The 13,097-nt window shown below is 36.4% G+C and overlaps 1 protein-coding gene across 3 annotated transcripts in view; it reads left to right on the top strand.

The window, feature by feature from the left end:
• The window catches only part of ABCA6 (ATP binding cassette subfamily A member 6), an 83,907-nt gene extending 74,344 nt beyond the window's left edge, over positions 1–9,563 (top strand). For 2 of the 3 annotated variants that reach the window (XM_077163680.1, XM_077163679.1), the window contains exons 31-39: positions 862–953; positions 1,209–1,387; positions 1,823–1,898; positions 1,974–2,068; positions 3,483–3,602; positions 3,800–3,940; positions 5,120–5,199; positions 6,976–7,031; positions 7,214–9,562. In XM_077163680.1, coding sequence (XP_077019795.1) covers positions 862–953; positions 1,209–1,387; positions 1,823–1,898; positions 1,974–2,068; positions 3,483–3,602; positions 3,800–3,940; positions 5,120–5,199; positions 6,976–7,031; positions 7,214–7,315 — 941 coding nt within the window. In that variant the 3' untranslated portion in view covers positions 7,316–9,562. Of the gene's footprint in view, positions 1–861; positions 954–1,208; positions 1,388–1,822; positions 1,899–1,973; positions 2,069–3,482; positions 3,603–3,799; positions 3,941–5,119; positions 5,200–6,975; positions 7,032–7,213 lie in introns of all 3 variants that reach the window. The other variant, XM_077163681.1, reaches the window with a different exon arrangement.
• Positions 9,564–13,097: the final 3,534 nt, after the last annotated feature.

The following is a 13,097-nucleotide window of genomic DNA, read 5'->3' as shown; positions in this document are numbered from 1 at the left end:
GGTAGTCTTTTAGGGGGTCCATAAACAAAAAATTATCAGGAAAAAATCAGGTATTCCTAAGTTCTATGAGTATTAAAACAGGAAATGAAGTAAGCAATTTGGGGCTGCATTCAATGAGGTTCTCAGGGAAGAGCTCACTTGAGGAGTGAATTTAAGCCAAATCTGAGTGACAAGAAGGTGCCATGTATGTGAACATTAAGAGATGAGAGCATTCCAGATAGAGGAAACAGCAGGTGCAGGGCTCAGACAGGGAGTGCTTTTGGAGTGGTTGAGGTACAAAAGAGATCAGAGGATGTGTCTGTGGGTGGTAAGGATGAGGCCAAAAAAGGTGAGCAGGGGGCAAATTAGGGGCAGCTTTGTAAAATACAGCCAGGAGTTTCAGTTTTGTATCAAGTTAGTGAAAAGTCATGGGGGAGTTTTTAACAGGCCTGTATCATCATTTAACTTATATTTAATAAGGACTATACTGGCTGTTTTTTGTTCATGATTTGGGGGCAAATGTCTGTGACTTCCACATGTAGGAATTATTAATGCACATACGCAGCACATCCACCACTTATTTATTATAGAAGACAATTTAGGGTCCTTCAGTCTTGTTAGATATGGTTTATTTCTAACTGGACACATATCCTGGAAAAGAAAGACAGGTATAACAGGTATGTTGATATTTTATATGCTTTCCACTAATATTTCATAGAAGAGTTAAAGGATGTGTTTTGATGACATGGATTACATGTATGTTACATATTTCAAAATGACACTGAGGTGTGCAAATATTTCAGGTAGTTTTAGTCAAGAAGTAGGTTTACGTTCATCAAGATTTAACTTCTCAATTAAAAAGTCAATGATTCTTTCTTTCAGGTGAAATTTTGGGATTGCTGGGACCCAATGGCGCTGGTAAAAGTTCAACTATCAGAATGATATCTGGGGTCACAAGGCCAACGGCCGGAGAGGTAGTGAAAAGTAAAATAACATTTACAAGCCCAGAATAGAAATTTCATGATAAAATCGATTATATCTTTATAAAATGATGTTTCTATGTTGATAGTTTAAATTGTTTTCTATTAAAAAATATGTAATTTTTATGATTTTTTAGGATGCTCCAAAAATTTAGGCTGTATTAGTTATGTACCAGTATCTTGAACACTTGCAACATTGGAGAAAAAGCCTCATGTGTTCCTAAAAACGTTTTATTATTATTTTTTGAGGTGGAATTGAATGGATGCAGTTCAGTTTGGGGTCACCAGGAAGATAACACGATCAAGTTCGTGGGGTACTGTCCGCAGGAGAACGCTCTGTGGCCCGGCCTGACGGTGCGGGAGCACCTGGAGGTGTTCGCTGCGGTGAAGGGGCTGCGGGGTGCCGCCGCCCGGGCCGCCGTGGCACGGTACAGAAGGACTTCCCCGTGCTTCTCTGTGACAACCGGCAGGGGAGCTGTCCCGTCGATGATGAACTCACTAATAAAGAGAGACCAAATGACATGTGTTGGTGGTAGGACAGGGATAGGAAACCAAAATTTTGTGCCCAGTATTCCTGAACAAAGGGATATTTAAAAAATAATAATGTAAAATAATTGACACTGACTAAGGTCTCCAAATCATCCATTACCATTTCTAGTCAGAATTCTCATTTGTCTTAAAAACTTTTTATGAGGTGACAGATCTTTCATGTTCCAAATGACCTGCTTTATTTTTTTTTCACTAGAGTTAAGATTTTGAGTCTAATAGTCCAAGCTTTGTTCCATTGCTGCTGTTCTATATGCTTACATTTTTCGTCATTTTCTCTTGACCTTGTACTTTTTTCCCACCCTTTTTGCCATCAGGCTAGTGGACACTTTCAAACTCGATGAGCAACTGAAGGTTCCAGTGCAGAAATTAACAGCAGCATTCACTAGGAAGGTGTGTATGGTTGTGATGTTATTCTGTCGTCTGATGTGTGGTAGCAACAAACTGGGCTGTTTCTTTCCATTTCAGTTGTGTTTTGTGCTGAGCCTGCTGGGAAAGTCACCTGTCCTGCTTCTGGATGAACCGTCTACAGGCATGGATCCTACCGAGCAGCAGCAAATGTGGTAAGAATTATCATAACCATCACAGCCAGCAGTATTGATGTTATGTATGGTTTCATTTTTAAACTGATCTTGGAAAACCAACTTTCAAATCCTCTGGTTCCTAATTCAGTGGAGGTAATCCACATGTGGTAGCCAGTTGTCAACTTGGCCAGGTGAAGGTCCCTAGTTCTATTGCTATGGACATGAGCCAATGGTGCATGAACCTCATCTGTTGCTCATTACATCTGCAGTAGGCTAGGAGGTGTGCCTGCTGCAATGAATGATGTTTGATTTAATTGGCTGGTGCTTAAATGAGAGAGCTCAGTGTAGCACAGCCCAAGCAGCTCAGCATACCTCATCTCAGTGCTCACAGTTCAGCCCAGGCCTTTTGAGATGCAGAAAGAAATCACCCTGGGGAAAGTTGTTGGAACCCAGAGGCCTGGAGAGAAGGCCAGCAGAGATCACTCTGAGCCTTCCCATGTAAGAAAGAATCTCAGAAGAAAGTTAGCTGCCTTTCCTCTGAAGAACTAGTTAAATAAATCCCCTTTTATTAAAAGCCAATCCGTCTCTGGTGTTTTGAATTTGGCAGCTAGCTAACTGGAATACCACATTATTCGAAAACCAAATATTTAGCAAATGAATTCTCTAATGCTGCTTCATACTCAAGTAAAAAGGAAACCCTCTAAGTATCTTGTTGGATTTTTAGATCTTGTACTTTGAAGTACATTTTAATTTTGCCTTTTAACTACTGAGATTTCTCCAATATTTCCTTTTTTAAAAAAATCCTACTTTGATTAGAGAGCATTAATTCATTGACCTGATTTCCCCATTTCCATTTTTTTTCCTCTATCCCTACTCTGTTATATTAGTTTATCTAGTTTTTCTCACAGTCAGAAAAATATTCTTCATCAGTTTCCCTTTCTAGGACTTTCCCTTTAGGTTAATAAAAATTCTCCAATCCAATTTAATATTTTTCACTGTCCAATATTTTTCAAATTTACTTTAAAGCTCTGTTATAGGATTTTATGCAAATGTAGGGAGAATCATGAACCTGTTATGCCCATAACCCAGTTTCAATAATTATCAGTATAAATCCAATCTTGTTTCATCTATTCCACCACCCACTTCTTTTCTCCACCCTCCAGTTATTTTGAAACAAATCCAAGATAGCATATCCTTATAGCCATAAATATTTCAATTTATATGCAGTATATTTTTAGCTTAAGCACAAAACCATAAATTGCCAATATCAAAAGCAATTCTTTAATATTATCAAATACCTAGACAGTATTCACATTTCCCTGATTTGTTTGAACTGAGGTCTAAACAAGATTCATATGCTGTATTTTATCTATAAGTTTTGCCCTCTATCACTCTTTCTTTTTTCTTTTACTTTTCTTTGTTTCAAATGCTAATAATCTCTGTTTTACTTCAGCCAGGCAATTCAGACAGCTATTAAAAACACCAACAGGGGTGCCCTCCTGATCACCCATAACCTGGCAGAGGCCGAGGCCTCGTGCGACCGCGTGGCCATCATGGTGGCTGGAAGACTAAGGTAGGTTTCTGTCCAGAGCCTGCGTGTCGTCCCTTGAAAGGAATTTCCCCCATTGAAAGTGTAAGCTCACTGTGAGCTGCTTACACTCATTCCCTTGCCAACTTTAGTGACACCCTTCCTCTATGTTTGAAATTTAGAATAACTTCAAGACATTAAGGGGCACTATGTTTTCAACACCTTCTCTTTCTTGTCCATAGGTGCATAGGTTCCATCCAGCACCTAAAAAGCAAGTTTGTCAAGGATTACATTTTAGAACTAAAAGTGAAGTCATCTTCTCAGGTACCTTTGGTCCACACCGAGATTCTGAAGCTTTTCCCACAAGCTGCACAGCAGGAAAGGTGAGAGGAGCTTCTGCTTATTGTGAAAAATGTAGGCTTTACCACTCACTGTCTCCTTTTTTGCTCTGTGAGAATTTCAAGGTAATTTCACTTCCTGATGAAAGTTAGGAATAACAAAAACTGGTTTGTGGAGTCTTTCAGATGACACAAGAGATGGGAACTGCCTGGAAAGTGATTATGGGTATAAAAAAAGAGGTGGATATCTAGGCTAGATTCCTCTCATTTAAAAACAAGACAATTGAGATAATTAATGCCTCCGTTTAATGGTGTTTTTATGCCTCAAAAATGGAGAATGGAATGGTGTATATGTGTGTGGTTGTCTTTGGCAGGTCTGTGTGTTATTGCAGAGAGGACAATGAGGTGGATTAGGAACTAAATTTGAAACTCCTTGGAGGGTTGAGTTCACCAAAGAATTGGGCTGTAAAAACTGCTACTTTCATTTCAGCACAGTATAAACATAGTGGCATTTATTTAGATTATATACTGGTGCATTTAACTCAATACTATTCTCATACCTTCGGTGTCACAAACCAGAAAAGTGGATTTGATACAGGTAGCAAGGAAGACTATAAGCTGGTTTGGGAAGAGCCAGTCCCAGAGGTGTGAGAAGCCTTGGAAACATCAAACTCCCATTTGAGAATGAGCTGAGAATTGGGCATGAAGTTGTGCAGCTTAGTACTAGTACATAGAAGTAGTGCATAGAAACAAGATGCTAGAATTTTGGCTTATCCTCTATGAAGCTTTTAGTTAAAGCCTGTTAAGCCTACCACTACTATTATGTCCCTTTCTCCCAATCTCCTACCTCTTTCTGAGTTAGCTTTCTAGTGACAAGGATGAAATCTTAATTTGGGATTAGTGTCCAGCTACTCTGAACCAATCAAAAATATAAATTCAGAATATCTGTGTTCAACAACCAAAGAGTTTACATAAACTATGCGTAAAAGTAACTATGCTGAATCCTTACTAGGAGAACTGTCTCCAATAGCAGTTACTAAAAGTCATTTTTAAAATTGTCCATTGAGAAATTATTTGAAGTACGAAAAAGTATTTGAATGAATTCACATTTCAACCATATATTAATTTGTGTTACTATTATTTTTCAAAGAAAATTGTTAGAATACCAATATTTTACTTGTTCCCTTGTAAGTCAAGGTCAAGTAGACATTTTCTTATTCCCAGGTATTTCACTTTCTTGGCCTATAAACTGCCCAAGGCGGAAGTTCACCCTCTGTCTCAGTCCTTTCAAAAACTGGAGGCAGGTAAGAATGACCATACCTAAGTAAAAATTTGAAGAACCAATTCATATTTAGATAATATTTTGATGGTAGATGAGTGTGCAATATGTTCTTAACATGTAGATGTTAAGAATTCTAAAGGTAGATGATGGTGGGATTTAGCTACAACCATGATTAATTCAATTTTTCACAAAGAGGTTTTTTCTCCAGTACAGGGACAGAAACTGCAGAAAGCACACAGCTGTGTTAACTGGTCTCACCATGAATCCATGCCCCACATCTCAAAAAGTTCCTTTGTGCCACCTGCTTTGCCTTTTATATACACCCCATTTATACCCCCAGAATCCTAAACTACTACCTCCTCTTTCCTTATTTGTCTGTCTCCTTCCTGTTTCTATCTCTTAGCTGATTCCCTTGATTTATATTTTACTATTAAAATAAAAGTGACAGAGAAGCCTTCTATCCATTAATGTCCATGTGTCTACACCAGTATATTTGGCTTTCTTTCCTGTTATGATGAATAAACTGCCTGTGTCTCTAGTTAAATCCATCTTCTGTATAGAACATAACTCCACCTTACACTTGAAACTGTCCATTCCCCTTTTACTGGATCATTCCCATTAACAGACCATCACAGTGTATCTCAACACAGCAGCATGGGGAGAAGTTCAGACTCTGGGGCCAGTCTTTTAGGGTCCCCATTCTAGCTCTCCTACTTACTAGCTAAGAGATGTTGGGTAAAGTTACTGAATCTCTTCATGTCTAATTGGCCTATCTGTAATATGAGAGATAATGTCAATGTCTGCTTGTTAGGATTGTTAGGAGAATGAAATGACTGAATTTGTAAAGTGTCTAGAATGGTGCCTGGCTCATAGTGTTTGAAATATAAATCTCTAGTTTTCTCTTTCCACTGCAGACACACAGACCTCTTAGTTCTTCCTAAATCTGCCAGACACGCATGCTCTTGCCTCAGGATCCTGCCTTTGTGAATCGTTCTTCCTGGAATTCTAAATATCCAGGCTGTGCCCTCACTCCTTTCAAAAGATTTCTGCTCAATTCTTACCTTATTACTATGCCCTTTCCTGACCGTCCTATATGGAAGAATGTCCCAGCCCTCCCTATTTCCCTTACTTGCTTTATTTTTCTCCATAACAACTGTCCTATTTACTTTGTATAGGTATCTAAGTGTTTTTTAATTTAATATTTCCGTATTTCTCACACAAGAATGCAAACTGTATAAAAGCAAATGGTTTTGCGTATTTTGTTTATCACCCTATCCCTGGTATTGATGAGAGCACCTGGCACTTAGGGGTTCTCAATGTATAAATAGTGACCCATTGAACACGTGAGTAAGTGAATCTGGGGCAAATTTCATGCAAATTTCTTGGTTGGGAAGCTTGGCACAGCAGATGAACTAGCTGACACACAGTTTCATGGAAGGATTGCGTTCTGTTAAAGAGGATGGGGTGGGATTGGGATCGTCCCCGTATGTAAGAATACATCACTTAATTATATAGATTCTCAAGGAACTTATATGTTTTCCCAGGGCACACAGCAAATAACAAAACCCATCTTATCGAAACACAATATGACAAAACTCTTTTAATATCAGGATTAATTCAATATGCATTTATATTACTCTTTATAACTTTTCATTGTATCATTCTTTCACCAGCATTTCTTTATTCCAACTTTATTTCCCAGTTTGAATGATTATTTGTATTTTATTTTTTGTTTGACTTTGAAAATTATTGTTGAAAAATTATAAGCATCTTATAAATATTAGTTTTTTCTCCCTAGTGAAATATAACCTTAACTTGGAAGATTACAGCCTCTCTCCATGTACACTGGAAAAGGTGGGTCATTTTTTTTATGGTTTTCGACCATACCTAAAAATTTCCCATGCAAGCAACATGCATTAGATTAAACAATCTACAGTTTAGATTGTTTAATCTAATTTACAATTGTTGTAAATTGTATAATTTACAATTGTTGACATCAACAATTTAATAATAATTCATCTCTGTCTCTTATTTAGGTATTCTTAGAGCTTTCTAAAGAGCAGGAAGTGGGAAATTTTGAGGAGGAAGTTGGTACAACCATGAGATGGAAACTCCTCCCTCGTTCAGATGATCCTTAAAACCTCAAGCCTAATAATTATTTGTTAAAATCATGCAAACATATGTGTAATGATTAGCAGTAAGTATATTTACAAAACTTAATATTTTATGTTTAGCCAGTAAGTAGATGAATTTTAAAATTATTCTCACCCTCAGTTCTAGGGAAGAGAGAAAACTGATAAAGATAATACAATTTATTAATGAAAGCACCCAAAGAGCCTAGCCCTGAGTGTATTATAGAACTAAGACTTGGAATGTTTTGAAATATGACTTATCATTTATTAAAACATTCTCTTCCTGAAATATGTGAGGGGCATATTCAATAACCAGAAGCTGCGTGACAAGTTCATCCCAGTCCATGATTATCAGTTTTGTGCGTTTTCTTTTATACACAAGTGCAACACAAGATTCTTCCCTTGAAACGTTTTTGGAAACTGTTTTGAGAGTCACGGGTGAGATGCCCTTGCAATCACAAAGAAACAAGTACATGCATTTGAAAACCAGTTAGAATATACCTTTTGAAAACAAAGGGAGTCACAGGAATATTTGTTCAGATTTTTAAAATATTTGAATAGGTTTTATTAAGTCTTTGTGATAGTAGTGCATTCTGATTTCATTCATCACCCTATTGATAATTTTATGTGTATTTAGTGCTAGTTCAAGCTCATTTCCCTGTGTTTGTATGCGTGCGTCTTTTGTATTAATCAATTTTTTAAAATATCTTTGCCAGCTTTCTGTATTATTTTAGCTTTTTCCTTAAATAATGGCTATTTCATTGTAATTATCACCAGAAACTTTTTAAAGCTTGTGCAGTATTCCTGCTACTTTTCCATTTTTTAATAATATGTTATATAGCTTTAAAAATTTTATACTCACTGAAGAAAATTTGTTTAATAATGAAAAATATTAAAATTGAGTTGAATGGAATTGAATTAAAAAACTGCCACAATCTCACCATGTTAACATTTTCCATGTTAAAATCCATGTTAACATTTCAACTATTTCCTTCTTTTCCTTATTACACTTTTTATGTAGTTGAAATTGTGTAGTATATATAATTTCCTAAATAAATATATGTGCATATTTGTTGTTCTAAAATTGAAATTGTTTTAATTTGCATTTAAACTCATGGTGAAGTTGCAGCTTCAGATGTTTATGTTTTACTGTGTGTTAATTATGTGATTCTCTGTTGATTTAATTTTGGGGACTCTGATCTTTTTTATCAATTTTATAAACTTTTTATATAATAAAAATATTTTTCTATATATTTTTACAACTATTTTAATTAAATCTGGAGTTATATTTCTAAATTTATGATAATCTATGTTTTATTGTTTATTCATGACCTTTACTAGCCTGCAAAAATAAATTCATGTTATAATGAAAATTGAATTTACTTAAACTATTTCTAAAATTCAAGCATAAATCCTCTTGTCTTGCTCAGATGTGTAATATCACAATGTATGTAAATATTTGGTATTTCACATAGCAATATAATACAGCATTTACTTATGTTCTTTTTAAATTATAACTTTTCTTGTCTTATAGAAACATTTTACAAAATACTATATAACCAATATTAGATATAATATGTATCTTTAAAATACTAAACTGAACATAATTTACTAAAACTACCAAATATAGTTGTTTTGAAGCTATTCATTTAAGTTTTTATTAGGGTTGGGCCCAAGAAAGATGAATGGGTGTGGAAAGAAAAGAAGATCAGAATAAAACAAAGGAAAGGGGAATAAAAGGAAAAAGAGAGTTGTAAATACTGTTTCTAACTGTATTGTAGATATATACTTTGGCTGGTTATTCTGCATTTTCCTGACATACCCCTTCTTGGGAGGTTGACCTCTTTGAACTGCATCATCAATTCCCTTCTTTGTTGGCTGGCTTCCAGTTGAATTTGGCCAATCTCATAGGGGGGGCAGCAACAAGAGATGGAAGAATGGAAGAAAAGAAGGATAGAGTATTTCTTCTCTTTTCCCCTGTTTTGGTATCAGATCTTTAGAAGTAGATACAATCCTCTACATCTACAGACTTAGTCCTCCTGCACTGTTGAAGTCCCCATTGGGTAGTAGGAACTCTGTTTCTTCCCTTTGTGTCTTCGGCCCTAAGCATGTAATGGTACTCCGTTGTTGCAAGTCTCTGGGTACCTCAATATTGTGAGTGTGTTCCTTTAACCCTGTTAACATATCAGTAAAGTAGCCTTTTCATTAAAGTCCCTTAATTTGAACCATCAAGATTATGTTCTATTATTTGTCAAGACTCTGTTTGCTACAGACACTGTCTAAAAATATTTTCATTGCAAATCAGTATTTGGGAGCAATTGGTAAAGAGGTTTTGTGTGGAATGGTTTCATTCACTGTTAGATCATCCCACCTCCTTCTGGATATAAGCCCACCCAATCCACACAGCTTTAGCCTCTGTCTTTGCCCTGAGTTTCTATTCTGCTTCTAGGGAACAGAAATACATCTTATTTTGAATATAATTGTGCATTAAATATTTTGTATAAAATCGATATATGTTAAAAAATCGGGGGTTGTGGGTGCAAAGGCAGGGTTGCAAAGGCATAAAGTTCTAATGCAGTATTTCTGCCTTTAAAATGTGTAATATGCATATTTGACCTAAATTCTGGAGCATTTCTGTCCAATGGTACTTTCTTTGATAATGAAGATGTTCTATATGTACACTTTCCAATATAGTAACCACTAACCCTATATGGCTTTTGAGCAATTGAAATGTAGATGGTGCAACTGAGGAACTGATTTTTTTAAAAATAGACTTAATTTTTTAGAACAGTTTTAGATTTATAGGAAAATTGTGAGGAAAGTACAGAGAGGTCCCACATGCCCCACCTAGTTTCCCCTTTTAAACATCTTACATTTGTATGGTACAATTGTTACAATTAGTGAGCCAATATCCACATAGATAATTATATCATCCATGAGTAACCTTTATTTCTTCCTTCCTGATCAGAACAGAAAAGCCATAAATTCCTAGATAAGACAAAAAAAAGTTCATCATAAAACACATATGCACATTCCTAAGCACAAAAGCTATCTTTACTAAATCCCTGTTGTGTATCAGTAGCTTCAGAGAAACATGTTTATGATCTTGCAAATCCCAACCTGGCTCTGTGCCTTCCTTCGTCTTATCCTGTATAACCCTCTGTAACCTGCTGGATGGGGTGGACTGCTCTTCTGATCATCCTGCAGCCACCCAAGACCAGCTTCCCATTTGGTAAGTTCCCTAACAAACTGTTAGTATTTTGCTGTATGGAGTGGCCAGCTTCATTTTTAGGTCTTAAGTGCCCATTGAACTTTGGTGGAACCTATTCTGTAGGTCACGGCCTGGCACTTCACAACCTGTACCTTTTATATCCTTTTCTCATCTTATTGTACTAGCTAGGGCTTCCAGTATGAGATTGAATAGAAGTATGAGAGGGAAGATCCTTGACTTGTTCTTGATTTTAGGGAGAAAGCATCTAGTTTCCGTTACACTTTTACTATTTACTGCTTGTTGTAACTCTAGTTCCTTTAGTGTTCTAGCTTTGGATCCCCTTGTTGTCTTTGAGTTTCCCTATGACTTTCTCTTTAGAGATGAGACTTGTGGCTCATTCTGTTATAATCCATTGTTATTACAGTGGAGCTCTGTTGATGTAAGGAAAGGAACGTGCTCAACTCTTGGGGCTAAATAAGTCTTCTGGTAAGCCTGTGTCCCTGCTGTGACTCTCACAGTGTTTCCTACCTTCTTCCCCTGCCTTTGATGAGATAAGAAGGCCAGAGAGACTAGAGTTGGGTAGATGCACTCTTCCCTAGGTAAGATAAAGCTATGGTATCTTAAAACTATAGTATTTTCTCCTATACCATAGGCTTTTGCTATGGTGAATGCTCTGGTTGTATTTCAGAATGATTACTTTTCTCCTTCCCCTGCCAGTTTGTTGTGAATTTTCACTGTAATAAGCTGGCAGGGTTTCTGAAGAGAAAAACCCAAGAAAGTGTGTGCCCGTGCCCCCAACATTGCAGTCCCCATGAGCTTCTCACTTTATCCTCGTTCACATTCTGCGTCCTGCAATTCATCAAAATTTCATTTAAATGTTCTTACCAATTTATGGTTTCAGTGACATCTGTTTCAGATAAGTGATATTGCAATTCTATGGAGTCTCCCATCCTCCCGGATTTCAGGGCAGTGGTTTGTCCTGAGTTTCTCTGATGAATCCAAGAAAACTTGCTGATTTTCAGTTCGTTCAGCTTTTTTTTCACTTCCAAACTCTGTGCATCATAGCTGAAGGAACCGAATTTTAACAACTGTTCAATTGTATTAAATTTAATTTTAAGTACCAATGGTGAGGGAGCGGTGGTTACCGTACTGATCCTCGTCTTGAACTATGAGATTCCCAGGGAGCTCCTACCTCTTCTTCCATGTAGTTGCTGCTTGATGTTTTAGTTCCCCATTATGTTTAACACATACCCACAGTACACAAAATAATCATATTATTATCCCTTGGACAGTTGATGTTTATTTAATTTGCCCATATATTCACAAGTTTTAGCATCCTATAACTTCTTTCTGGGCTCAATTTTTTTTCTTGAAGGGTAGCTTTTAGTAGTTCTTCCAGAAGTATCTGTGAAAGAAGACTCCCAGTTTTTGTGACAAAATGTGTCTATTTTATCTTTACAGATGAATGATATTTTAGCTGGTATATCAGTCAGCCTTTACCAATTAACATATCACCCCAAAATTTTGTGTCTTAAAGTAATAAGCTTGCTTTAGTTTTGTTTACATGTTTCATTTTTAGAACCTACATACTTATCTGAATTTCACCTTTATTTTGTGTTACTCATTCATTTTATTTCTTTGTTGGGGTAACGTACAGATCAACATAGTCCAACAACTGTCAGAAGTCTCGCTAATGCATTTTAAAATCGCACTGTTTGCTATTTTGGTGAAAATGATAAATTGAAAGTTAATTGTCATAATGTCATCATCAGCTTTATAAGTATTTGCACAAAGTAATGCAGAAAACCTACATCCCGGGGTGGATCCAAGAGGGTAATGATTGTAATATTGTAAACAATATTTTTAGATAACTGCATATACTTTAAGTTCTCTTTGAATATTTGCAAAAATGCTTAGTATCTGAGCTACATAATAGACTAGCAAATAATTTCTATGAAAGAATAAAAGGATCCTGAAAAATAAAACATATGTTTATAATTTTCAAAGACTTCTACAGCTTCCAACAACTTCTGACACCAATTTAATCAGTAACTGTTTAGAAATTTAATCAGTAACTTTATTAGTTAGGGTTCTCTAGAGAAATAGAATCAACAAGAAATTTCTGTAAATATAAAATTTATAAAAGTGTCTCATGTAACTGTGGGAATGTAGAGTCCAGTATTCGTAGGGCAGGCTGTGAAGCTGAAGACCCCGATGGAGGGTCTGGACGAACTCCACAGGAGCAGCTTGCCGGGCAAAGCAAAAAGAGAGCCTATCTCTTCTGAATCCTCCTTAAAAGGCTTCCGGTGATTAGATTAAGCATCACTCATTGCAGAAGACACTCCCCTTGGCTGATTACAAATGGAATCTGTTGTGGATATAGTCGACATGATCATGATTTAATTCTATGAAATGTCCTCATAGCAGCAAACAGGCTAGCACTTGCCCAAACAGGTACCACCACCAGACCAAGTTGATACATGAACCTGACCATGATAGTCCACCCTTGTCAGCTTGGCAGCTATACACATCACCTTAAACTATACCTAATTTCTAAATAGAAAACAATAAAAACAC

The sequence above is a fragment of the Tamandua tetradactyla genome, chromosome 6 (genome assembly GCF_023851605.1).
Source record: "Tamandua tetradactyla isolate mTamTet1 chromosome 6, mTamTet1.pri, whole genome shotgun sequence".
In the NCBI taxonomy this organism is placed as follows: Eukaryota; Metazoa; Chordata; class Mammalia; order Pilosa; family Myrmecophagidae; genus Tamandua; species Tamandua tetradactyla.
This window is presented reverse-complemented; position numbering and strand designations above follow the sequence as displayed.